At 31.5% G+C, this 25,397-nt stretch overlaps 1 protein-coding gene across 3 annotated transcripts in view; it reads right to left on the bottom strand.

Moving 5' to 3' along the window:
• Positions 1-25,397, bottom strand: part of nolo (ADAMTS-like no long nerve cord) — a 529,289-nt gene that overhangs the window by 302,877 nt on the left and 201,015 nt on the right. For all 3 annotated transcript variants that reach the window (XR_015545180.1, XM_087406490.1, XM_011068727.2), the window contains exon 3: positions 4,828-4,880. Coding sequence is in view for 2 of the 3 variants with exons in the window: in XM_087406490.1 (XP_087262616.1) it covers positions 4,828-4,880 (53 nt within the window). In the remaining variant the exon portion in view is untranslated. The remainder of the gene's footprint in view (positions 1-4,827; positions 4,881-25,397) is intronic.

Raw genomic sequence — 25,397 nt, forward strand, 5'->3', positions numbered from 1 at the left:
AAAATATGAAGATCATCTCCATTTTTTTAATAAATAAAATTGTATAATATTTTACAAAAAAAATGTTTGGTTAAATTAACTAGAATTCTGGTGAAAAATGAATCAACAATCCAGAATTCTGGTTAAATCTAAAAGATTTCTGATTAAATTATTAATTTATTAAAATTTTAGTTGAAATAATATTTAGTAGATTTAATCAGAAATTTAGTAGATTTAGTAGATTTTACCAAAATTCTGAATCGTTTATTTTCAACCAAAATTCCAATTAATTTAACCAAATATTTTTTTTCCGGATAAAAAACCATTAAATGTGGATCATTCTTTAAAAAAAGTTTCATATTTTTATCCAAAACAATATCAAACAATTAATAAAATATTTAATAGCTATGATTGATCATAAAGATTACATTATTGGATGATTTTATTCTATTTTATTATCGTTTTATATGTTTTAATTTGAATTAAAGTATATATATTTGAATAAAGTATATTTGAAAAAACAAATGACAATTAGACTCCATGTACTAATTGCGAATCAATTCATCAAATGTCTTATCTTTTTTAGTGACATTCCCATAAGGATGATAAGAATGAATTTGCGCATGTATATCATTATATATATATATATATATATATATATATATATATATATAAATATATAAATCGAAATTATAATTAATGAGTCACATCTAATTCTAGGATCTAATTATGGATAATGATACAATTTTAATACATTCAAGTTTATTTTAAATTAGTGACAATTAAAAATTAATGATAATTTTAAAAAATTGATGAAAATTAAACGTTTGGCAATAAAAGACAGTTAAATTATGAATAGTAACATTTTTTGCGTATAGACATGTTGAGGAAGCCCGAGCAGCGCGGACGAGTTAAGGTTGAGAAGAAAAAGTGACATAATTAAAATTGAGATCAGAAATAATTTTTATTCTCATAAGTCTCTTAAAGGACTTAACTTTAAAATAAAATAAAAAAAATTAAAAACTTGAACATTAATATGTCGTTTTAGTTAAAAAAAAAAAGAAACCATCCGCTTTGCCCGACCTCTCTGGATAAAGCGAATGGATCACTTGAGCAATGCAAAAGAAATTCAAAAAATTAGAACCAGTCTTGGCAATCGTCACAAAAATAGCTATTAAATCCTTTATATATGTAGTGCAGCCTTCATAGGCCCATTTGATGCAATGACTGCACTGGATCAATCATAAACAAATCATCATACTGCATTGTAGCAAAAAATAAATAAAAATAAGATGTAAATAAATACATGCCTTTCGTACACTCGAAAGGTCGTCTGTCCCTCTGTATTCCCAGTAATTTTCGTTGTAATTATATACTGAATATAAAGAAGATGAATCGTCCGTTTTGCCCTACCTGACGCAAATTTAGAAAGATTAGAATAAGTTGAAGCACCGAGTGAAAAATTTTAACCTCGAATACACGTTTAAAGAATTCTTATAAAAAAATCATTCTCACTGGTTAAGGAACAATTATAGATAATAATTAAACTACGTATCTAAGAAAAAATCGCAAGAAAACTCAATTTTTTATATAATTCTATTAAACACAAACGAACGCAATCATATCGTCGTTCGTACTTTCATAGCGTCACTGGTTGGTCATTCCTTCAACTGCTAAAGACTCATAGCGCAATCTCAGATAGATAAGCGAAAATAAAAGATATTCGCTTTATCTAGGGCGTTCATTTTGCTTGAACTTCCCCTATACTATTTTATATTTTATTTTGATACTTAAAACAAATAAATCTTTTCGAGATGGCATCATTTGTAAGATTTGACAAATTTTTAAAACATTTTTATAATAAATTTATGTAATAAAAGTATTATAACATAGTATTGTTATATCATAGTGATTAAACAACATATTGATTTCGCGGAACATTTGATCTCACTGAGCACAACGTTGATTTTTTTCCATAAAATCTAATGCTATTTACTACCTACTATAAAAGCCATAAGGCTATTCTTATGATATCACACTTTGAATGAATTTTTAAAGATACATACGTTAGTTAATCTCGCACATTTAATTTAAGTTAACGACATCAATAAAATATGTAGCGCTGTTTCTAATAAATTAAATTCAATTGACACTTGAAAGTGATAAAACAAATGCTAAAGAATCTTGTGATATATACTATATTTAATAAAAAAATACTATAATTATTTAAAAATAAAAAGTGATCTGGAATTAGTGCCTATCCACATCTAGTGATTTTAACCTAATATTCTTTTAATTACTCTGCATATAAAAGTATTAAGGTAGTAATATCAAAATGTCAATAGTCTATGAGATATTTTATACTTTATTCTACCATATAAAATTAAATAACTCGTAAACTATTCATTTTTAGATAACTGTACCTTAATGCCTTTATAAACAGAACAATGTGATGAATCAATTGGTGGAAAGAAAACACATAGTTGCTTATTTAAAAAAATTATTCATTTTGCATACATATTTTTTTAAAACAACTACGTATTTTCTTTTCACCAATCTACTTTTATCTTTTTCCTATCATAAAAACCAAGCGAGGCTTTCAAATAGTCGAGTTAGATGGGACACCCTGTATATCATAGCAGTGTCACAGTGAGATGCAACTTTTCACAGATGTGCAAACGATGTCAGAACGATATCACAGACATTTGCATTTGACTTTGTTGTGATATTACTGTAAATTTTTTTTACTGTAGGAGATATTATCATCTATAGAGGAAAGCCGCCTACTGACATAGGTCTTCTAAAGTGACACCCCCTTATTTCTCAGAAACTAATTATTGCACTTTATTAATACTAATAAAATCATAATCTGTTTAGCTAATTAAAGAAGTACAAACTTATAATTCGTGTATTTGTGACTTGTTTCTATAGCAAATCAGCTAAAAACGAATTCTATGAATGCAAAAATAAAACTCTTACAATTTCCTTTTACAAATTGCGTAGTTTAAATAATAGTAATTATATTATTGCTAATATTACGTCATTTTAAATGCTTGTAATTTCCTAAATCAGTTTTATTTATATTATTTTTTTCTCTATGTCAACATAATTTTATATTGTATACTCAATGTAAAACTAAGTCTTTTATGTTATCGTTCCTTTTTATAATTTGATTTGCTACGTTTGAATAACTGATTGTGATCTATTGAGACGGAGATTAGTCACTTGGCTAAACAACGAAGAGACAAATTTCGGCAACTGCCAATCAGATAGTAGAGATATGCTCATCCTCAGTCTCACATAGAATTTAATTTCAACATTGTCGCAATATTTTGTCAAGACATCTACGAAGAGTATCTATGAATTTTGTTGAAGATAGTTTGAAAAGAAACCGAAACGTCCAAGTAAGGTGATACAATCATTGTACATTTATATATTATGTAAACGTTATTTGATAATTATATTTTATTGCGCATCAATTTCCGCGCTGTGTTGATACTCTCATTGCCCGATATACTCTATTATAATTTCCTCTAATAATAAACAAACTCATCGCGATATATTCATCAATCGTAAACATCTATATAAACATCTATAATTATTATTATTAAACATCTTATTAATTTGGCGAGATCGGAAATTGTAATAGAGACGAAAGTACAAAGATACGTGCAGTTGGTAGAAACATCAATAAGTAGAGTGCTGTAGATCACACAATAAGCTTTCTCGACCCAAGTGCAGTTCGCAAGTTGTAAGTGCCATAAATTGCTACGTCTCCTAGTTCTGGCCACTTCTGTATAACTGAAAAACGAGCGGGGTGAGTCGAGAACAAACTTATTGCCGGTAGTAGCCGCCAAAATGAGTTTCCGGAACGCTCAACATTCTGGTTGTGTTACCAGTAGGACTCAATATTAGAACCGCACGAAACAGGCGATGAGAAATCGCGGGGATTGGATCATGCCTTGCATGCGGAGGAGTCGAGGCCACCGCCAAGATCGCCCTTTTGTCGCACGACTATCGAACAATATGTGCGCCGGATGTGCTATTCTCCGTGTTGTAAAGTTTATACTGGAATACGATTTCTTCACCGAGAAATAAGAACTTTTGTCTCGCATATGCATATTACTACAAAACACATTATCACGAAGCAAATATTGGATAGTGAGATGGAAATTCTTAAATGAGAATCATTTTCTTATACAGTTGAAAAATTTGTATTAAATTTAAAACATTTTACATTTACCGCAACGGTCCTCTCAAATTTTTATGTTAATTTAACACAAGATGAATATTAGAAAGTAACACAAACATTATGTAAAAATGAATACAAAAAACACTTTGATATAATTTGAAAACAAATTGTGGAAGTATTTCTTTAATAAAATTTACATTCATATGTTAAATTAACACATCTTCATCTTTTATTTATCTCAGAATTTATGTTTCGAAACTATCATTTTTATTCACTTACTCTCAAATTGTGATACTTTAATATTAAAAAAATGTTAAATATCAATTTAACACAAAATATTCATATAACATAATCACATTAATACTCGAATATATTATAAATTCAAAAATTGTAATAAAAACTAGGTTTAACACACATATAAAATGTTTTTTACTGTGTAATGTCTTCTTGAACTGAACATGAAGTTATGGTAGGTAAAAATGTCATTTGGGAATTTCCGTAACTCGTATTTAGTTGTAAAGAGACAAATAATTAAAAAAAGTTTCATATAATCATATTATAATTAAAATAAAATTTATTAAGGCATACCTTACAATTAATTTAAAGATGTGTCTCAATAAATTTCATTTTATGTCGTTTTATAATTAATGTCTTACCTTGTACATGTCGACCACTTCGACCATGGTGACCATTCTCCCCAACCACCGTTCTGAAAAGATAAAGATCAGATTATAATTATCGTATAACGAGAATATGAATATGTAAAGAAGATAAAAAAGCTAAATTAAATAACTGACATTAATTTTTAAATTGAAAAAAATCATTTCGCGTACTGGAAATACGTTCTATTAAGAGAGTCTACTTTTACTCGTCTAAAACGTACATTATCTTAGTTATTAGTACACTCATTTTCACGATCTCAATTATCTCAATGCATATTTATAATGATTTTTCTCTATAACGACGTTTTGTCTACGAGACATTATTCCGTAGGCTTGACTTGTCTGCCAATGCACTATGTCATTGAACTCCTCCCCCTCTCCCTTCATTGCAACCCTCTGTCTCCTATTGTCAGACTTTTATTTCGCTCGTAAATGTGTCATCCGAGTCGACTACTAGCAGTAATCGGCATCTATAATGGTTCTCTCTCTGCAACATAAAACGCGCTTCAGACGTCGTGACGCCTATGCACATCGATCGGCTCATCCTGGTCAGTAAGTTCGCAAATAAACATGATAAAAATTTCACCAACTACAGCAATGATTGTTAGGATTCTCGGCACGTTTTTGCCGTTTTGCCTGATTGTGAACCAGATTGAACCAGATTTCCAAAATTCACTTTTGCCACATTCACATGGTCTTAGAGCCGTCGCACGCGTGTGGTGAAAATTCCCGGTGTTTTATAATAGGCAATCGATAGTCTGCGGGCCCTAATTTCGATCTCCGAAGAAATTAGATACGAAACGAGAAAGCTTAATGATAAGAGAGAGGCCGAATTTTATCAACACATGATGTGTGTTACAGGATATATTTACTCTATCACTTTCAGGTAAATTTCTTGTGTCAATATGTATTTAAAAATACAAATATACATTTGTCTAAAAATATTTAAATACTAAAATATTTAAATACTAAAAGTAAATAATATAAAAGTAAATAATATTTCATATTTTCGAAGTAAATTAAGCTAAAGCATAAATAGTGTCGTATTTATTGTAACGGAATGAATGGCTGTATTAATATGTAAATGTATGTATTGTATCTAATTCACATTTCTCACACTTTTTCCATGTTAAGGCAGTTAACATCCGTATGTGCGAGATGTCGTGTGCGAGCCAAAAATTTTTAAATTTATAGAAGACTTTATATCAAGCACGGATCGTTAACGTATTCTCTCTCGGAATAGCGTGCGATATGAGCGACAATATTTCTTTCGATCGATCTCACCTCAATTCGCTCGTTCTTTATCTAAAGTCTCTGATAATGAGCCGTTGTATCAAGCCGACTTTTTCCGGTAAAAAGAGATAACGATGAAGGGAGTAATTAATCCTTTTTATTCGAGAATTCTAGCCCTTCCTCTTGCCTATCTACGTCCTGTTAGCTCTTGTTGCACTATACGAAAAGAACGAGAGAGCATTTCGATGTGTTACTGTTAACGGTTGCCGGCACTCTTCATGAACTGCGGTGAAATTTACTACCACGGTTCTTCTTTCTGTTTCAACCGTTTGCTCTTCTTTCACTATCCCTTTCGTTGCGCTCATGCTAGCGCTTTTCACGGAGAAAATGTTGGACTATAGAAGACTAAAGTGATGGATAAGAGCGAAAGAGTGGATGGAAGGCAAAAAGGTAGAATGACGATAAGGAAAGAGAGAGAAAAAGAGAGAGAGAGAGAGAGAGAGAGAGAGAGAGAGAGAGAGAGAGAAACAAAAGAACAGACATACGGACAGCAGCCAAGAGGAAACGTGGGATCGTTTTGGCAAAAAAAGCTAAAAAGCTTTTAACGTGATTCCACAGTCGCTAGTCGGTTGTTTTATTCGAAATTCCGCACGATGAATAATGTCGGTGAGTCGAACGAGCTACGATCGTCGTAGGAAATTATTGACGCATCGATCTCGCGGGAGTCGCTCCGGTGTAGCGCTGTCTATGCTGCTGTACGCTGCACGAATCACTTTCAAAATGCAGACCACCGTCCGTTATTCCATTTATCTCCGCCGCGCCGTCGATTCACAGACACGGCAATTTTCATCTGTAATCAAATAGTTGCGCTACGATCAAGTCGCGACAAAGTAATGATGATCTCGTAGAAACTGTCACTCGTGCACAATTTCTTTTTATAAAAAAAAAACTACATTATTGTAAGCGAAATCGTTTAAGTTTAATTAGTTTCATTTTTATACAGGCAAATGTATTTAATATCAACACAAATCATATCACCGAAAACATAATAAGGAATATAATAATAAACGGTACAGAAACAAATAACAAGAAAAATATGGCATGTAAAGATTTGGAATAAGTAAAAAACTTTGTAAAATTTTGCAAATTTCACATAAATACAAATAATATCCCTAGCAAACATGACCTAGCACCATTATATAATTTTTTGTCATTATTCAGATGTCTCTGTTTTATAACAACAAGACAGCTTTATGGCGTTGAGACATTCTAATATAAATATGATAATTTTGTTATATATTTTTATTATATATAATATTTAGCACATAATATAATTATGTAAATTAAATGTAATTAAATTACATCCATGTACCATTCTATGAATGAGACAAAATACACAATACATTTACAGCACAAAGTCATAATGGAAAAAAATGTACATTATACATTTTCATCACTACGATGAAAATTTAATTTCATAAATTATACGTCACTTTTTCACAGTGATTACATTTGTTTAAAGAATTGAGAGAAGTGAGAATTATATAAACAAATCAAGGAACCATAAATGTAATAAATTAAAGGAAACAATCGATCAATAAGTATTATTACAAATTATTTTTCAATAAAGAAATAATTAAAATAATTAGTACAATTTAGCAAATAGTCTATTCAAAACATAGGTTAGGTTCTATATAATTTACTTCTATTATATTATCAGTTAAATATTTGTATATGCAGTTAAATAATAATAATATATTCGATTGTCATGTCGATTTTTATAAATTATTTAAAAATATAAAAGTTTAAATATAAAAATATAAAAGATAAGTATTTAACATGAATAGATTATTATCATTTCCTAACTAACAATAAATGAATAAATATCAGCTATTTTATATATATTATTTTGTTTCCATGTAATCTCCTCAAATATTAATAATATTAAACTATCAGCAGAGGCTGATAGTTTACTGAAATTAATATAAGAATGATATCAACAATAAGGGATGATATAAACATATAAATAACGTTGGCAATGACTCGATCATAAGCGTGCGATTAGCTCAGCGTAAATGTTATTAAGCTACCATTCTAGGTGAGTTCAAATCTTGGCGGTGATGCGATGCATTTTTCAATAATTAATTATAGTTAATAAGACAAGAATATAGATATGCGAAACAGTAAATAATAAATTGAACTAAAAAAATAAAAGTAAATAAACAAAAAATTACTTTTTTTGTTAAGAAAATAAAACCGTAATCTTTTTATTATATAAAAAAATAATTTTTATTTAAGAAAATTTATTGTTATGTATTAAAAATATTTTTCTTTTATTTAAAAAAAGTTGCAAAAAACCTATATAAACAATTTTTTTAATTCTAACAAGAAATAATCAAAAAATTTCTTTAAATAAAAAAAATCGGGTCAATATCAATAAGTAACAAATAAATAACAATTTCATCCATTTGTGATGTCACAGTAACAAATTTTGCATTGCATAAATGTTACGTATGCATCATTCATCTCAATGATTGTTATATATCAATTTTGTCGTCGTTTCGTATTTAAATCATACCACTATTATGTAACTACTACATGTAAAATTTGGGACGATAAATTTGAGAACATTCTTCGTAAATTCATGTTACTTTTGACATAACTGTTACGAGTCAAAACATTAAAATTATGTATGAGTTACATGTTTGAGATATATCTGTGTTTTCTGGGATCTCTATAAATAGAAAAAAGGCAATACCGATATGCGTTGTCTCGAAAAGGCGTCTGCAATGCGGTGTTTCGGTCGGCGTTGCAGATCCAAGTGTCATCGTTGGTTACAGTGATGCAACGATATATCAATACATATATTTATTTGCTATTCTAGTTTCTCTGATAGTAAACATCGGTGAATGTTAAATATTTTGAAAATTTCTGTCAAGTTCTCAACGATACTTCTTCAACACACTTTATCTTAAAGTGTCTAATTTTGTACAAGTCTCTAAAGCATATTTGTGTGTGCAAGGAAAAGATTATTCTTCTAAAATTACAGAAAGACGTATTTCAGTGATGCAATTCAATCTTAAGTAACATAGCATTAATAATAAATGAGCAGAAGACGGAATGCACTTGATTTAAAATAATCATGGAATGGCAAATCTTCAGAGTATATACTGCAGTCTGATAAATATACTATGGGTTGTTTAAGATATTTTTGTTGTACTTCCACTGCTTCTACTCATCGCGCTGGTGGAACTTTTCGAAAGCGCAAAGTGAGAGAAGAGAATGATAATCAAGAAGAAAATGTAATCGAGAACATAATATACGTAATCAATTAAACGATATACGTCAATTATTAGACATAATCGTAAGACGTAATAAGTTCTATGAGGACTAAATTAAAATGAGAATTTAAATGATCGTTTCCGATTCGCATGTTCTCGCATCATTGGGAATTGCGATCTCTCGCAAATTGGCATCGTGAAGGGTAGGGGAGCGGTGATAGCCCCGATAGGCGATCTCTCATTCCGCAATGCGGACTTTCGCCGTGCCCTATATAGGCACGGCACTGGCCCAGTCGCTGTACCACTCTAATTTGGCACTTTTATACTCCCCTGGGAGGGTTGATCGTCGGTAGGATAAATCTCGCCCAGAGACCAGGCTTTTATATACGGTCACGTCCACAAAGGACGTCCTTTCCATAATTCCATCGGTGCCGGCGGTGATTACAGACGCAGCGAAATATGTAAATTGAGCGTGAAAGCGAGTGATAGCCGCGAATGCGAAATGAATGCGACGATGAAAATGTTAATATCTATTGTACAATTCTTAAATGCAACGCGAGAAAAATGAAAATACGTTGCAAAAGCAATAAAATAAATAATAAATAAAATTAAATAAAATTGTAAATTACACAAAGCGAAATCGTCAATTAATCATCACCGACACGTATCTTGCAATATTAACTTTATGATATTAATAATTGTCGTTTTAAATTCAAAAATTAATATCTGACTCTTACATTCTCCCCTCTCTCTCCCTCTCTCTACACACAAACACAAACACACACACGCACACATAATAAGATAAGAAATCTTAACTGAAACCGTAAGTATAGCATCTTCAATGCCTTTTCCAGTTACAAAAATATATTACATCCAGCTATGTAAATGCATGTGTACATATGTATATCGGGAAGAAATAGGAAAAAGCAAAGAAAATCAGACCGGCACACGAAGAAGAAAAACGAGAGAGAATGAAAGGCAAAGAAAGGAGGAGAGGAAAGGTTGCTAGAGAGTGTAACAGGCTGACTATTCCCAATTCCCATCGAATCCAAAATCAATCTTAGTTCGTACTCTTAGACGAACCGAGAGTGAGATTCTAAAGGGATCGGTGAAAAAGAGAGGATAAAGGGGATGGACGGATGGAAGGGAGGGAGAGAGGTGGACCGATCACTTTTAAGCAGCGTTGTGCAAGTTTGCATTATTCAAACTCTATCGTCGAGCTAGGCAACCCCGCGAACGCCCTTCGAGAAGCACCCTTCTGTCTTTACCCTAGTGCCAACCCTTCGTTTCAGGGAACACCTTCTCTATCACGCTTCATCCATTATCGTCTCGATAATCCACGCAATGTACTGTCTTCGCGTCTTGATATTTCTTTCGACTGCAACGCAGTATCGTTTTCTTCCAGCAGCTGTTTCAATTCCGATATCTCACTCAACGTACTTATTTATTCTATATCTTCAATTTCAATTTCAATTTACCTTTGATAATTTATGTATACTTATGTGTTTCGCGCGCGAATCTAAGTAATCTAGTTTCATCAAATGAAATATAGCTCATAGATTGTATATTGAAGGGAAAAGTGCTCAGATATAAACAAAATAATTTTTAAAATATCTATTATTCAATGTTTTGTTAAAATTTCAAAAAACAAAATCTAAAAACGATTTAAAAGTAAATCGGTATAGTATAACATAAAACAAGCTATTCAAATGTATATCACGTTATTCAGTATGATGGAAGAAAATAAAAATAAAACGCATGCAGAAAAAATGTTTTAAAATAAAAATAAAAATTTATTTTTGCTTAGATCTATCGAGAAATATTAAAAATAGTGCCTGTACACTTTTACATAAAATAATTATATTTTATATTTTAAGATCTTAGAAATATTTTGATACAATTCTCTCCAAATACAGATTTCCATTATTAATTACTGTATTCTAGTTATTGAACAATTTTTTTCTACGTAGATTTCTTCGAGGATTTCTTTTATTTGTTCTTTTAATCATTTTCCAATGGCATTTGATTTGTAGCAGCCGAAGTCAATATTCTACGACGTTTCTACCGGCTACTTGTATCCACGGTAAACGGGAACGCTTTTCTCGTTTTCTCTCAAGGACTCAACGAGATATTCACGGATTTCGGTTTGATGCACTTGATTTTCTCCTGAGGTACACTCCTCGATGTCGGTCACCTTTCATCGAGCATCTACAGTTTTCTCGGCGCGCGTTTCTACAGCTCTACTAACGGAGCTTCTTGATTTTCTCAATTTCGGACGCTACGTAAACATCCTCGGAAACAACCGTAAACAGCCGTAAACTCCCTGGCTACGATGTGTTGCTCCACCATTTTCCGCCCCCGTAATCCTCGCGCGTACCTGCGACCCAGTCTCTCTTAATTTCCCTCGCCCTGAGCGCAACGCAAACAAGGCCGCGTATAAACTCGCTCATACGCGCGTATGCAAGAGCATCGCATAATGAATGCCTCGACGCCTTTCGTGCCCATCATTTTACAGGAGGTGTTGGAGTGCATCGAGCTCGTTGCGTCTCTTGCGCGATGACGATGTATGACGGTCGCCCGTGACGTTGCTATGCCTGAGCGAGAGCGTTTAAGCACGTACTCTCATTTGACGCGTCTTTACAGCGAAGACAGTTTAGTGGGCTAAACGTTTGACTTATTGTTGGTATAAATTGAGAAATTCCCTATAATTTCTTGTTTAGAATTTTTAACAGTATAGTATTTTTTTTTAGTGATTACGCGCGGTACGCAAACCAATTTTTTATTATGCAACAGTATAATTATATTAAATTAAGAAAATAGCTATATTAATTATAATAATTATGTTCTGTATTTTGTAATAAAGTTTCCGTCGGTATTATATTGTTTATATGTTAGAAAAAATATGTAAAGTGCATATTGCTCTCTTATTTTAAAAGTAACACGATTTAAAATATCAAGTTTTTTTAGGAAAAAAACTATTTTTTAATTTTACAGACAAAATATTAACTAATTAATTAAGTATCAATGAAAAGAATATATTCTTAATATGATCAAATGTTCATATGATCAAATTCTTATCACTTTCGTTTTACAACTCAATGCTTTTTCGGTAAAACATACTCGGATATTTTTCCAATGCTTTTTCAATGTTTTTTTTTCCATTGTTTATAATCTTTTTATTAATAAAAATACAGATATTTATTTAATATTGTCATATATCTTCATCATATTCTTTAATGTTGGGCGTTTTGATTAGAAAAGAAATTGTTTACAATTTATTCAATTTGTGATGTTCCTATCGTGTGGCATTTAAAAAAAATCATCCTTTCCAGTTGTGACAATTTTAATAATTTTTTTTTTAAATTAAGTTAGTTTCTTTTGATGATTGTTAATTCATTTATAATAATGTTAGCTCATTCATGGTAATAATTCGAAAATTATGCTTTTTAGATTTGTATTTTTGAAGAGGAGAAAAGAACGATTTTATAGAAGTCATCATTTCAGATTTTATCTAAAAACTTAGGTAGAGATAGATTTAAAAATATTTATTACACCATTAAAATAATTATATTGAACGTTCAAGCTGGTTGTTAAAATGTCAAAATTTTTCGAAGCATTGTCACAATGCTTAGCGTTCTCATATTTTTATGGTTTAGCATAATTATTTTCAGATTTTTATCTAGTTAAATTTTTAGATACTTTAGCAAAATTGTTTTTTCTATATAAGCAGTATATATAGTTATAATTTATTATTATCTCTTTCCACCAAAGTAGACCTTAATCTCGGTTCAATTTCTTCTTCATCTTTTTCTAAGTCTTAGAACTAAAAAAAGATGAAGAGTTAGTTGAATAAATATTAAACTACATAAATATTAAACAACTTAACTATATTAATATATTAAAGCTTATGTTCTTTATAATTCATGATTTTTCGATCATGATTTAATACACCTCGTACATTAAAAAATTGATTCGCGCGCGTTTGAGAGAAGAATTGAGCTATATTTATTCATTCGTCGTGCGGATGCAATAATATAAGCGAAAAGATTTATAAAACGAGTTACCGCCAGTTACGTGACAGCGGGTTAAATCGCAGATTTACTTATCGTTATATTATGTCGTATGTATGGCAGCCAAAGTCGTTCTCCAAATGTGGATACGTTCTCGAGATAAACCGATTCGCGCGCGTACATCATCCAAAAGCCATTTTCAATGTGAAATGTTTATGGTGGCAAATTATGATATACGGAGCCGTCATCGGATTCCGTAACGTTTATATGTTAACGCCAACGGGTTCACGAAACGATCACAGCCAAAAGAAATACGGAATGGTATTAAAAGGGCCGCGTAATAGGCTTAGAAAGACTGATGTCTCAAGTGGGATAAGCAGCAACCCGTCAAAATAAATCTCGTGGAATTCTACTTCGGATCTGAGTAAAAGTGCCGTATCTCGAAATGAGATGTTTCGTGGTATCAGCGTAATATACTACGACAGCGCTAATGAATCTCTACTTGCACAATAAACTGAGAGATAGTAGAGAGATAGTAACTCGTCTTTTCAAAGAATAGCATAGATACTTAAGCAAGATTTATTCACTGCGAGAATCTATTTACATTTCACAAATGAGAAAATTAACAACTAGGAAGTAACTTCTGAAACAATAATGGTCGATGTAACTGATCGACATCGCTTATAAAAAGAAGATTCAAAAAGCTTCTTGATATGTATTTATATATATATTTACATATGATAATATTATATATGATAATGGAGAAGGGAATTTCTCCGCAATAATTACAGATTCAGTCATGTGCCTATTTATATTTCCTCAAATCGTAATGAATTATCTGTTATCAAATCCTGAGGAAATGTTATAATTTTTAATAATATTATGATAGTATCAAGAAATGTCTTCATGTTTATATAAAAAATAAATCGTGCTGTAAATACTTACGAAGTTACCTCAATATTTAAATTTTAAGAATATATAGGATCATATGTGTGTGTGTGTGTGTGTGTGTGTGTGCGTGTGTGTGTGTGTGTGTGTGTGTGCGTGTGTGTGTGAACACAACTATAGAAAATCAATGCTTTAAACAGTCTAGCTGGATCATAAATGCTTTGTATGATTCTGTGTGAATTTATATATGACGTATGTAGTTCTTCAAAATACGCGCCGAAATGATTTTTCGGTCTTGAAACGCTAACTCTATGAAATTATCGAAGTAATACTATGAATTAAATTGACTATTTAACAATTTGATGCTTTTTCACATCTAGGAACGATCTTAATAATATTATATATTAAAATTTGTAAATAATTAATTCTTATTGCGAAAAATATTACCTCGGCCGAGAGCCAAACCCGGATCTTTTTGCTTTCCGGGAGAACGTTTCCTAAGCCGTTTAGATCATCGAGGCCTTAATAATATTCTTCGCAATAATCGGCATGTGAAGGAACAACGTTTATTTAAGCGACGTAAATAAACATTCATTTAAATTTTAAATAGAGAAAATTATTAAGCAGCATGTATTTCCAATTTGACATCGCAAATTACACATCTCGCAGAACTTAAATTAACAATAATATTATATCAATGTTCTAATTTCCTATTCAACAGTATAAATGTAATATAACATACGTTATATGTAACAGTATATTGTTCAACAGGAAACTATAAACATTGCTATAATGTTATTGTTAGTTTGTGTTTTGCGTGACGTCACTGTAAGACCTAGAATTTTTATTATACTTTAATACTTGGAGCTAATTACAATACTCGCTGACTTCTTTCCCGTGGGCAGCAAAGAACAGTTGGAGAATGCAGACTGAATGATCGGACTTTTAAGCAAATTCCTCACTTCTCATCTGCATTATTCAATCGTCTCACCATCACCTCCGGCGGTGCTTTCGTTCCGGTCGCAGCCCCGAGATTCCATTCTCGCGTGCAGGTGTCAATTTGTTTTCTCTCTCGCTCCCCTTACACGTCTTCTCGCCCTGTTTCAGCCTTTCTTCTCCCTTGTTCCCAACCGGATCCCCAAAACGCTTCTCCCGAATGCCGAAGAGGCGAAACATTAGACTCCCAAATTATCGAAAGCAACAACGAGGGACAGTTTCTCTCCGTCGCACGCCGCATCGGTCGTTCTCCCTCGTCCGCCTTTGTCACCCTTCGGAATTCAAACCCCCTATCTGCCAAACTCTCTACCCTCATTGTTAATGGAAGTCTCAGAACCACTTCAACCGAACCTCAGATACTCATCTTAGAGAAGTACCTTCGCGGTACGTCACCGAGCTTCCCCAATAATCGTCTTCCCTTCCGTTGTTTTTGGAAAGATTTCGATGGAGAATGGCACTCTCACTTAATATTACGCCGTCAATGCTAAGATACGATTGTATCTCGCTGTTAATAAAATATGTGTAGAAGAAATAATGGTAACTTAGTCCCTTGAGTTAAAAAAATAACATTTAATAAAATAAGATTTAATATTTAAAAAATAACATTTTATTGTGTGTATCATTAACTATGTGCATCAAAATGTAAATCAATTCATTTCTGTTGTGTGATTAATTTATCAGTTTCAAAATAAATAACATCCATATTAATGTAAATACACTTAGTAAATATTTAATTAAATTTTGATAATATTTACATTTTTTGAGTTAAATTATTAACTTTATTTTTTCAATTAAATCGACGACTATTGAATAGAAGAAATGGCAATCTACAGAAATAATTAAAAATAATCCTTAAATTAGGCACAATTTGATATGGAATTTAACAGTGCTGTTATCTGTCTATTTTGGGAAAACAGATAATGAAAACTATAAAGAATGCTCATCGGATTATCATATTGCGGATTAATCTTGTCTTTCACATTAATACTGTATTAATATTAACATCGATCTAACGTTGATCATATATGTGATTTTATATTTAAAAAATTTACATGTCCCCCCCTAAAGACTAGTTTCTTCTCATTTATAAAATATATATTTTTCTTATGATATTTGTATCCTTCTCTCTCTCTCTCTCTCTCTCTCTCTCTCTCTCTCTCTCTCTCTCTATTAGTTAATTTAGTCACGGTATGTACAAGTAATGTATTCTATAATTAATGTCTTCTGACGTATATTGAGTGAGAGCACGATCACAAAGTTTAATGACTTTGGTGACAGCTTATACATATAGTTCTGTTCAAAATAGTCTTATATAAACCACAAATATTCCTAAAACCGATAATATGAGAATATACAATGAGAATATATAATGACATATGAAAGCGTTCAATTTATCGATGTGCGCTTGAATGCGAACCGCCATACATCTAAAGCAAAAGTGAGAATTCTCTCCTAAACATTAACGTCTCAACAGATTTACTATCTTAGCATTCTGAAATTTATAGCCGGGTCGTAATTACATTAAATTAAACGTAAGTTGGCGACAGAAAAAAAAAAGATCAGGTCGATAATTTACGTCGCGGAATTTGGAACCTCGAGATTAGGAACCTCGCAATAAAAGGTTCTCAACAATTATCCGAGCGAGTAATTAATTAATCTGAAAGCGATTAAGGGAGTGTCGCTATTAATAACGATAGCCGTTGTTCGCAATTACGAAGGCATTACACGATGGCGCGGCGCCTCGGTGATGGTCCTCGATGCGGACGAAATCGTCGGTTCGGCCGTTCGACAACCGATAAAATCAACATGTAACGACTATCAAGAGTCTAGCGTGCAGCGCGTTTCGCGTTTTACCCCGCGTACGAAATCACCTTCCGCCCGCGCCGTGCGTAAAATACAAATTTTTATTCCCCGTAACAGAGCGTTACGGAACGCGGGTGGTTCGTTCGAGTGTACGTTAAATACAAAATGATTCCCCCGGCGAATCGCTTTATGGGACGATAAAACCGAGAGAGGGATCGTTGCACTCACGAGTTGGGGTTTCTAATATCCTCCGATAGCGGAAGGAGGGATGGAATTACTTCATATATTTATGATTATTCGCGGCCTCCCACGTTTTTGTTCTATCTGCGATTTTAGCTTGGATTTTATTAACCTTGTCCGATAAAGATTAAAGTATTAACAGAGAGAAAGAGAGTGCTATGGAAGAGAAATCATAAAAGTCAACGCAGATAGGAAAGTTGTGTGAAATTAAATTCAAGTAGAAACACGTCCTTTCGCTCGTAATTGCTGAAACACGTTGTGATATTCCAGAATTGTAATTTAATCGCTTTCTTTCTTGACTTTTTATGACCATTATATTTCTCGAGTACAAAGTTTGTCCATTACATTTACATTATATGTATAATATTATACTTATGACATTCGTCACTATAAATTAAGTCAGTAATGTCACACAATGTGCTTATATTTAATTATGATAATTAGCGTTTGCATCGATAATTATTCAATTGTGCAATTGGTTGAATATACACTGACCTGGTCTACTTTTATTTCATTCGATATGTGTATATATACATATATATATATATATTTATTTATTATCTCTTGTACACATTTTTGGAAACATAAAAAATTGAAATAATGGCAAAATCTACAAGTACTACAATGCAAAAAAGTTCATGTAATATAATAATGGATATAAAGGATCATTAATTATTAATAGGAAACTAGTTCGAGGTTTCAAAAAAGATTACAGCTGCAATTCACTTATGTACGTACGAACGTCTCAAAACATATAATCAAGCATTGTATAGTATATGTTTTCATATACATACATTGATGTTGTATGCGATGGAAAGTATATCTGGAAATTAGTAGTATTTCAATAGCTGATGCTGTGATGGCAGAAGCGGTACCAAAGCTCTACACGAAATACAATCACCGATACATTTTCGCCGTCGTTACTGCAACTGTTAAAATGGTTAAGCGAGTTTCGCGGCGTGCTCGTGATAAATATCAAACCGTCTACTATGTTAGATAAAAGCGCAGGTTTAATTTCCCAGAAATTCATTAGCGCTGCCCAAACGAAACATAATGAACTTTTCTATTCCCGCGTGTCCTAGATTCATTCGTCCGTTCGTGTGTATGGAGAATTCGCTGGCAATATCGACAGAAAAGAAAGTACCTATGCGATATAAACGAAAATAATATCAAATATTTATTCTCAAGTAGAACTTAAGTGAAGCAAAATGGAATCGTTGAGATTTCACTTTACTTAGTAAAGATCAAATCGATTAAGTATCAAGATATACGTTGTTATATTTATTTCTGGCTAATATTAGTTATACTTATGCAGATTAATATTAGTTTCGAACTTTCGAACAAAGCGAACATTTATGTACAGTTCTATATTTAAAAAATATTAAATTTGCATTTTTAATAAATTAAATCTGTATGTTCTTATTTCGAGAAGTATATATCTCATGTCGATTCTCATTCTATTATTCTTGAAAGTATTCAGAGTTCCTGATATATATACTTTTCTGTTCATAAACTCGATCTCTTTCTAATTACAATCTTATATCCAATCTAATACTCAAGCATCTAAATAAAAAGTTGTGAAAGAAAATGATTAAATTCTGGAATATCACGGCATGTCTGAACAATTACAAGCGAAAAGGAGGATACGTTTCTACTTCTAATTCAATTCAGACGACATTACTTTCCCGGTAGAGTTGACTTTTATGATTTCTCCCTGTAGCACTGTTAATTCTTTAATCTCGACAGATTATCGAATGACGAGATTAATAAAACCTGAGCTCAAATTACACATAGAACAGAAAGGAAGGTATAATTATATTATAATATTACGTATAATTATAAATATGATAAATGATCAATATATAAAAAGAATAATTTTGTTAAATACAGATTTGAAAAATAATTTTATTAAACTATCAATAACTACAAAAAATAATTATGTAGAATGCTGATCGTTAGAGTGTTAAAATTTTTTATAACATTGCTCATCATTGTTTAAATTTCCTACGTAATTATTTTATTAATTCAACAAAATTATTTTCATGTTTCTACTTAAATTTTCAAATAATTTAGCAAAAATGTTCTTTGCGTGTAAATAATTTTAATTCTGTCCTCAAAAATTAAAGTGTTATGTATTAAGATTGAATTTTTTTTATTGACTGATTCATGTATCTATATGGAGTAATTCTTCTTCTTGTCTTGCTATTTAATACTTCCGCAGCTAAATATTACTTTCGCATACCGCCTTAATTTTCGCATCAGACGAAACGCTTACCTGAATCGACGAACAGAAAGAGAAAAGAAAATGACAGAATGGTTATTCAACTTATCCATGCCTGCGGATCCTCGTTTGCAGATGCGAGGCCAAAAAATGGCTTCCACTTTGAGTTAATTTGTGAGCGAAGCCTGCAAATCGATATGGGAGCTATGAAATCCGCGGTGGCAGCGACGGATCCAGGAGGGGTAACGTCGGGGCCGGAAATCGCGTCCGGAGCCATTGCCGGCGGCAGCACGGAGGTTATTACACGTCAGTCACACCTCCCTCAAAATTGCAAAAGTTTTATAAGACACAACGATCCTCGCGCGATTACGTCCCGCGCGACTTATGACTGGGGCTTTGTTATTGCGCGAACCGACTCGCAAGCGGTTATATTGCGCCCGTGCGAAACAAAGTACTCCGATTTCTACCTGGTATGAATGGCCCAGGATACTGGCTCGCGATTATCTAGCTGACTAAAAAATTGCGGGACGATTAGAAACGGAAATTTAATTTCTCGTTAGATCGTTTTGATAAATAATTGCTTTACCCTAAAGTCTAGTGACATATGCGTCTTTAAATAATTATATCTTTGATAAGTATTGAACTATTCGGTTTAACATTAGGATTTGTTTTAAAAGAAATTGTTTAAATTTCAATTTAAAATATTGCGATAAATATAATCATAAAATATAAAAAATTATTTACATTGTAAGATCGGAAAGTTCTCGGACTAATCGTAGAAGATTTAATATAATACACAGTATTATTTACGCATAGTAATTATTCAAATACAACTAATAGTATGTATAAATGATAATATTAGATAAATACATAATATATAAATACGCGTAATTTTGAAGCCTTTCATATTTCGATAATACAAAAAATATCTGCTGAAAAAATGCTATATTATAGATAATTGATATAATTACGAAGAAAACTTAAATCTTTTTACATAGCTTTCATATGTCTTGTTACCAACAAACCTATTTTTAATAATAAAACATTTATTATAACATCATTTAGCAATATATTGTAAAACTAATTGTGTAATAATTTCTCTTTTATTTTTACATAACATTTCATATCTAATCATATTTGTTTTTTGAATAGTTTTTCTCTCCCACAATAAACATATATATTACAATTTGATATTTTATTTTTAGAACAATATTGGATCTGTCAATTTTTATGATTCTTCATCGATTTTATATTTACCAAGAAATCCTTCAAATTTTTAAAAATAATTTGATAATATAATATCCTATTTCTTCAATCAGAATTTAAAGGTTATAAGAATGTACAAAAAGCAGATTGCTATTTGCCTTTCATAGGTGTGCATTATTCTTAGCAAAAGTTATTTAAAATTATGTATGATTTTATAATACATTACACGCTAGTATTAGGATAATTCTTTTAGCTTGAAAAATATTCATAATAAATATAATACTTTTACGTTCATTGTATTTTAAAAATTGGGGCGCGTGTTGAATAAAAGGTTCACTTAGCATAAGATGAACTGTTAAATAACATTTGCAATAAGTTAATAACTTCAAATTGGCCGGTTGCATAATGTATTCTATTGTAACGGAAGAGAGTTGTAATTTTATTTGAAGCTCGGAAAGAGTTACCTTAGAGAGTTGCCCCTGTATCAAAATGTACATTCAGTATATTTTTCGTAAAAAACAGTTTTTACGCTGCGCCATTTCCTGCTGAAAGCAAAAAAATTCATCATATAATTTAATAGGTAGAAACTGGATAAAATTCTCTCTCATCTTCTCTCTCTCTCTCTCTCTCTCTCTCTCTCTCTCTCTCTCTCTTAGAATTTCAACGAATAATTTTATTAAACAAGTCTCAACCATTTTGTTAACTTTAATCAAATATGTGCGTAAACGAAACGGAACTCGCTGCTTGACTGCTGAGTATTAACGGCAGCTCAGTAATAAACAATGTAATCTACATTAAAACATCTGCATGAATATTACAACAGTCGCAAATGCAGAGATGTGCCCACAGAGACAAAATCCTCTGTAAAGCATAACGCTTTTGTTTGCCTAATATCGCAATCAATCCTGCGCGGGAACAGATAATAGTGTCAGTCTTCGATTAACGGATATTGGCTGGACACTGTAAAGCGGGAAATATTTATTCAAACCTTAGACGGGTCTCGCTCCCCCAGTAAATACAAGGAAAACGGATATCGCAGTGCGAATCGACGCTGCCGGCGAGTGGCGTTAAATTAACAAATGCATCCAATTGATACGAATATCTGGAGCGGAATTTCAATTATTCTGTCCACGGCATGACCACCGTATGATTCACGAAATTATTAGATTGCGGGGATGCAACTCGCAATAGCCACTGCCGCGGTGTCGAAATATCATTAACTGGTTCGATGTAACCGATGAAAATTTTCAGACTAATCACGGGATATATCGTTACTTTGTTTCATTTATTTAGACATTGTTTAAGCATAATATAACTTCCAAATTTTTTACTTATGAAGATTTCAGAGATCTAAAAAAATCTAAAAATAGTTTTTAAAAACATATTAATATCAAAGTGCAGGAATATTTTATCCAGTTATTCAAGAATTTAAATTTTACTCGTATTAAAAATTTTTAATTGTATTATTCCCTTTTCATTCCTTCATAAACTTGATTGAAATGATGCGACAGTTGTTACCAAAATCTTATATTTACTTATTAAGATAAAAAATTATCTACTATATAACGAGAACATTTTTGTGTTGGAAAATAATTTAATCTAATTGACTAGGTTCTAATTTGAGGTGAGATGACAGATAGAATGCAAAATGCCCGCGCATTCGTACAGTTGCAATCGGAACGACGCGCGACGGTGCAATGGCTTTACAGGGCGATGATGGATAAAGCGGTATAACCGAGCGAAAGTTCGCGGCGTGAGTTCGTCGGATGAGAATTATTCAAGGATTTTCCGGATAACGCAATAACGCGGACTGTACGCCACCTTGAGAAATTAGCGGCATGAATTATGAATGAGGCCAAGTTCTCGCCTGTTTATCTTCTTTAATGTCTCTTGGCGTTTTGTAGATACGTATGCCGGTGATCTTGTCGCGGAATTTGCGACGAGAACATTCCAATACTTGAAGGTTATGATTTGATAGAAGTTTCAATACGTGCGTTTTAATCTTTTATAGTATCTTCTATCACCTTTAAAATTAAGAAAAAATGTAACATAAGACCTTTTAAATTGAACATACTTGATCATTTTTTAAACAATATTATAATCTTTATAAATTGTCTTTTGTCAAGCATTCAAATTATGAGAAGTATATACAGAGTATCCCGCAATTTTTGATCAAGCGCTCTTGTATAATAGATAAAACGGACTAAACTGAATCGAAAAGTCCTTTACCATTTTGCAATTTTTGCAATAATTAACGAGATATTAATTTATGAAAACAGTCAAATTCACTTGGCCTACCACTAAATGCAAGCGAGCGATGAGATAAGACCGTCCAATGAGGCATGCTAATGTCAATGTTGTTTGTAAACAATGTACCTAGCGAACTAAAAATCGCTGAATATTGATATTTAATAATTTTTTGCTCAAATACTATCAACTTTACAGAAAAACAGCAAGAGATAAAAATTATTTATTTTTTTATTACAAAGTTCTAAAAATTTTTCTAGAATTTTTCATCAACTTTTTAGTACTGCATTTTCTTATTGGCAACTATTTTGATTAACATGAAAAAATGCGGTACTAAAAAATTCTGAAAAAATTCTCAAAACTCTATAAAAAAAATTAACAATTTTTGTTTCTTATTGTTTTTCTGTAAAGTCAATTGTACTTGAGTAAAAAATTATTGGAATATTTGGCGATTTTTTAATTAATATCTTGTAAACTATTGCAAAAATTGCAAAATAATAAAGGATTTTTCGACTCAGTTTAGTTTGCTCTACTTGCACATGAAGTATTTAATGATCATTCTGGGACAGCCTTATATACAAGGTAAGACAGTAAATCTGTTCACTTACAATATTTCCGCTATTTTTAGAGATATGAAATAATATATTTATTGAAGTATAGCATCAAAAGGGATACAATATATTACTAATAGTTTTTCTATAGATGGAGATATTTCAGAGATTTCAAGATAACCTTCTCTTTTTTAAATGAAGTTGATTTTTTTATATAATATGATTTCTTTAATTATTTTACATATAAAATATTAAGGTAGTATAAAAAAATCAATAGTTTACGAGATATTTTATACTTTATTCTGATATATATTCACACAAAATATTAAATAATTCGTAAATTATTAATTTTTTTTATAATCGTACCTTAATACTTTTATGAACAAGATAATGAAATGAATCAATTAGTGGAAAGAAAACACATAATTGCTTTAAAAAAATATCTATACACAAGCATAATTTTTTAAATAAGTAAAGTATGTATTTTCTTTTCTTCAATTGAATCATCTCATTATTCATATAAAAGTATTAAGGTACATTATCAAAAAATTAATAGTTTATGAGTTATTTAACATTTTATGGCGATATATGCCAGAATAAAGTATAAAATTTCTTAAACTATTGTTTTTTGATATTATTACTTAATATTTTTATATGCAGAATAATTAGAGGAATCATATTGTGTAAAAAATCATACAATTCCATTTGAAAAAGTGGAAGTGATCTTGAAATCTCCGAGACGCTTCCACCTACAGAAAAACTATTAGTAGTGTATTGTACCTCTCTCTCTAAGTAATAAATATTGTATTTCATAACTTTGAGTCCAGAATCAATTCAACATTTTAACGAATGTAAGTATCAAGTTTTAAACTTAAATATTGATTATTAACAAAGTTAGTGTAAAATGTAATGTGAGGTGCCATACTACCTTCTTCTCTAATATATTGTACCCCTCTTGATGCTATACAACTTTAATTAATATATTATTTCATATCTCTAAAAATAACGAAAGTATTCTAAGTGGACATAGTTACTGCCCCATTCTTTATACATATACATATATAAATCTGATATTATTTTTATAAAACAGTTATAATAGATAAAACAAAAGGAAGTACATTTGTTTGATCTATTTAATTGGTTCTAATAGTCCTAGCGTTAAAAATTGTCTATATATAATCCTGCCAAAATTCTTTACATATTTATTTAAAAAAAATGGATTGAGAACAGTCTGTACTTTCAGATCAGTATTTTCATCTAGTTAATGCAAAAGTTTCTCGCAGGTTTTTTCCAATGTTAAAAGCTCATATATTCCTACATGAATGTTTCGTGTTTCATCGAGCTGCATTTTGCGGATACATACTGGAAAATTGTGTCTTATTGCATGACCTACTTGAAATGTCATTGGTATCAGTTACAGTGATTTTAAGTCATATTACCTTCTCAAGTTTGCTTCAAACGCTCGCGATCGTTTAAGTTATACGATCGTTTCCGGGACAATCCGCTAACTCGCACCATAACCTGTGTGACGGAATACCTTCGAAACCGAGCACCCGTTAAATGCAATTAGGCTGTTAAAGCGTAGTAGACTCACGAGTGCCCTGTCGACAGTTTTCTACCCTCTTCATACTTGGCGAGTACCATTAGAGGGGTATGAACCGCGATATTCCGTGACACAGCACGAAGAAAAAGATTCGGATGCTCATTGTAACGGCACGCACGATCAAACGATCAAACATCAAACGATCGTTCTGTTTTATGAAGCCCTACGTAGTTTTCTACCGACAAACAATATATTTTATATGTCATAATATATATACATTTTACATAAATAATTTTATGGTCACAATTACTTAGAATTCTTTTGTTTGTATAAAACAAGCATAAA

The sequence above is a fragment of the Acromyrmex echinatior genome, chromosome 5, assembly GCF_024713525.1.
Source record: "Acromyrmex echinatior isolate Ae372 chromosome 5, ASM2471352v2, whole genome shotgun sequence".
Lineage (NCBI taxonomy): Eukaryota > Metazoa > Arthropoda > Insecta > Hymenoptera > Formicidae > Acromyrmex > Acromyrmex echinatior.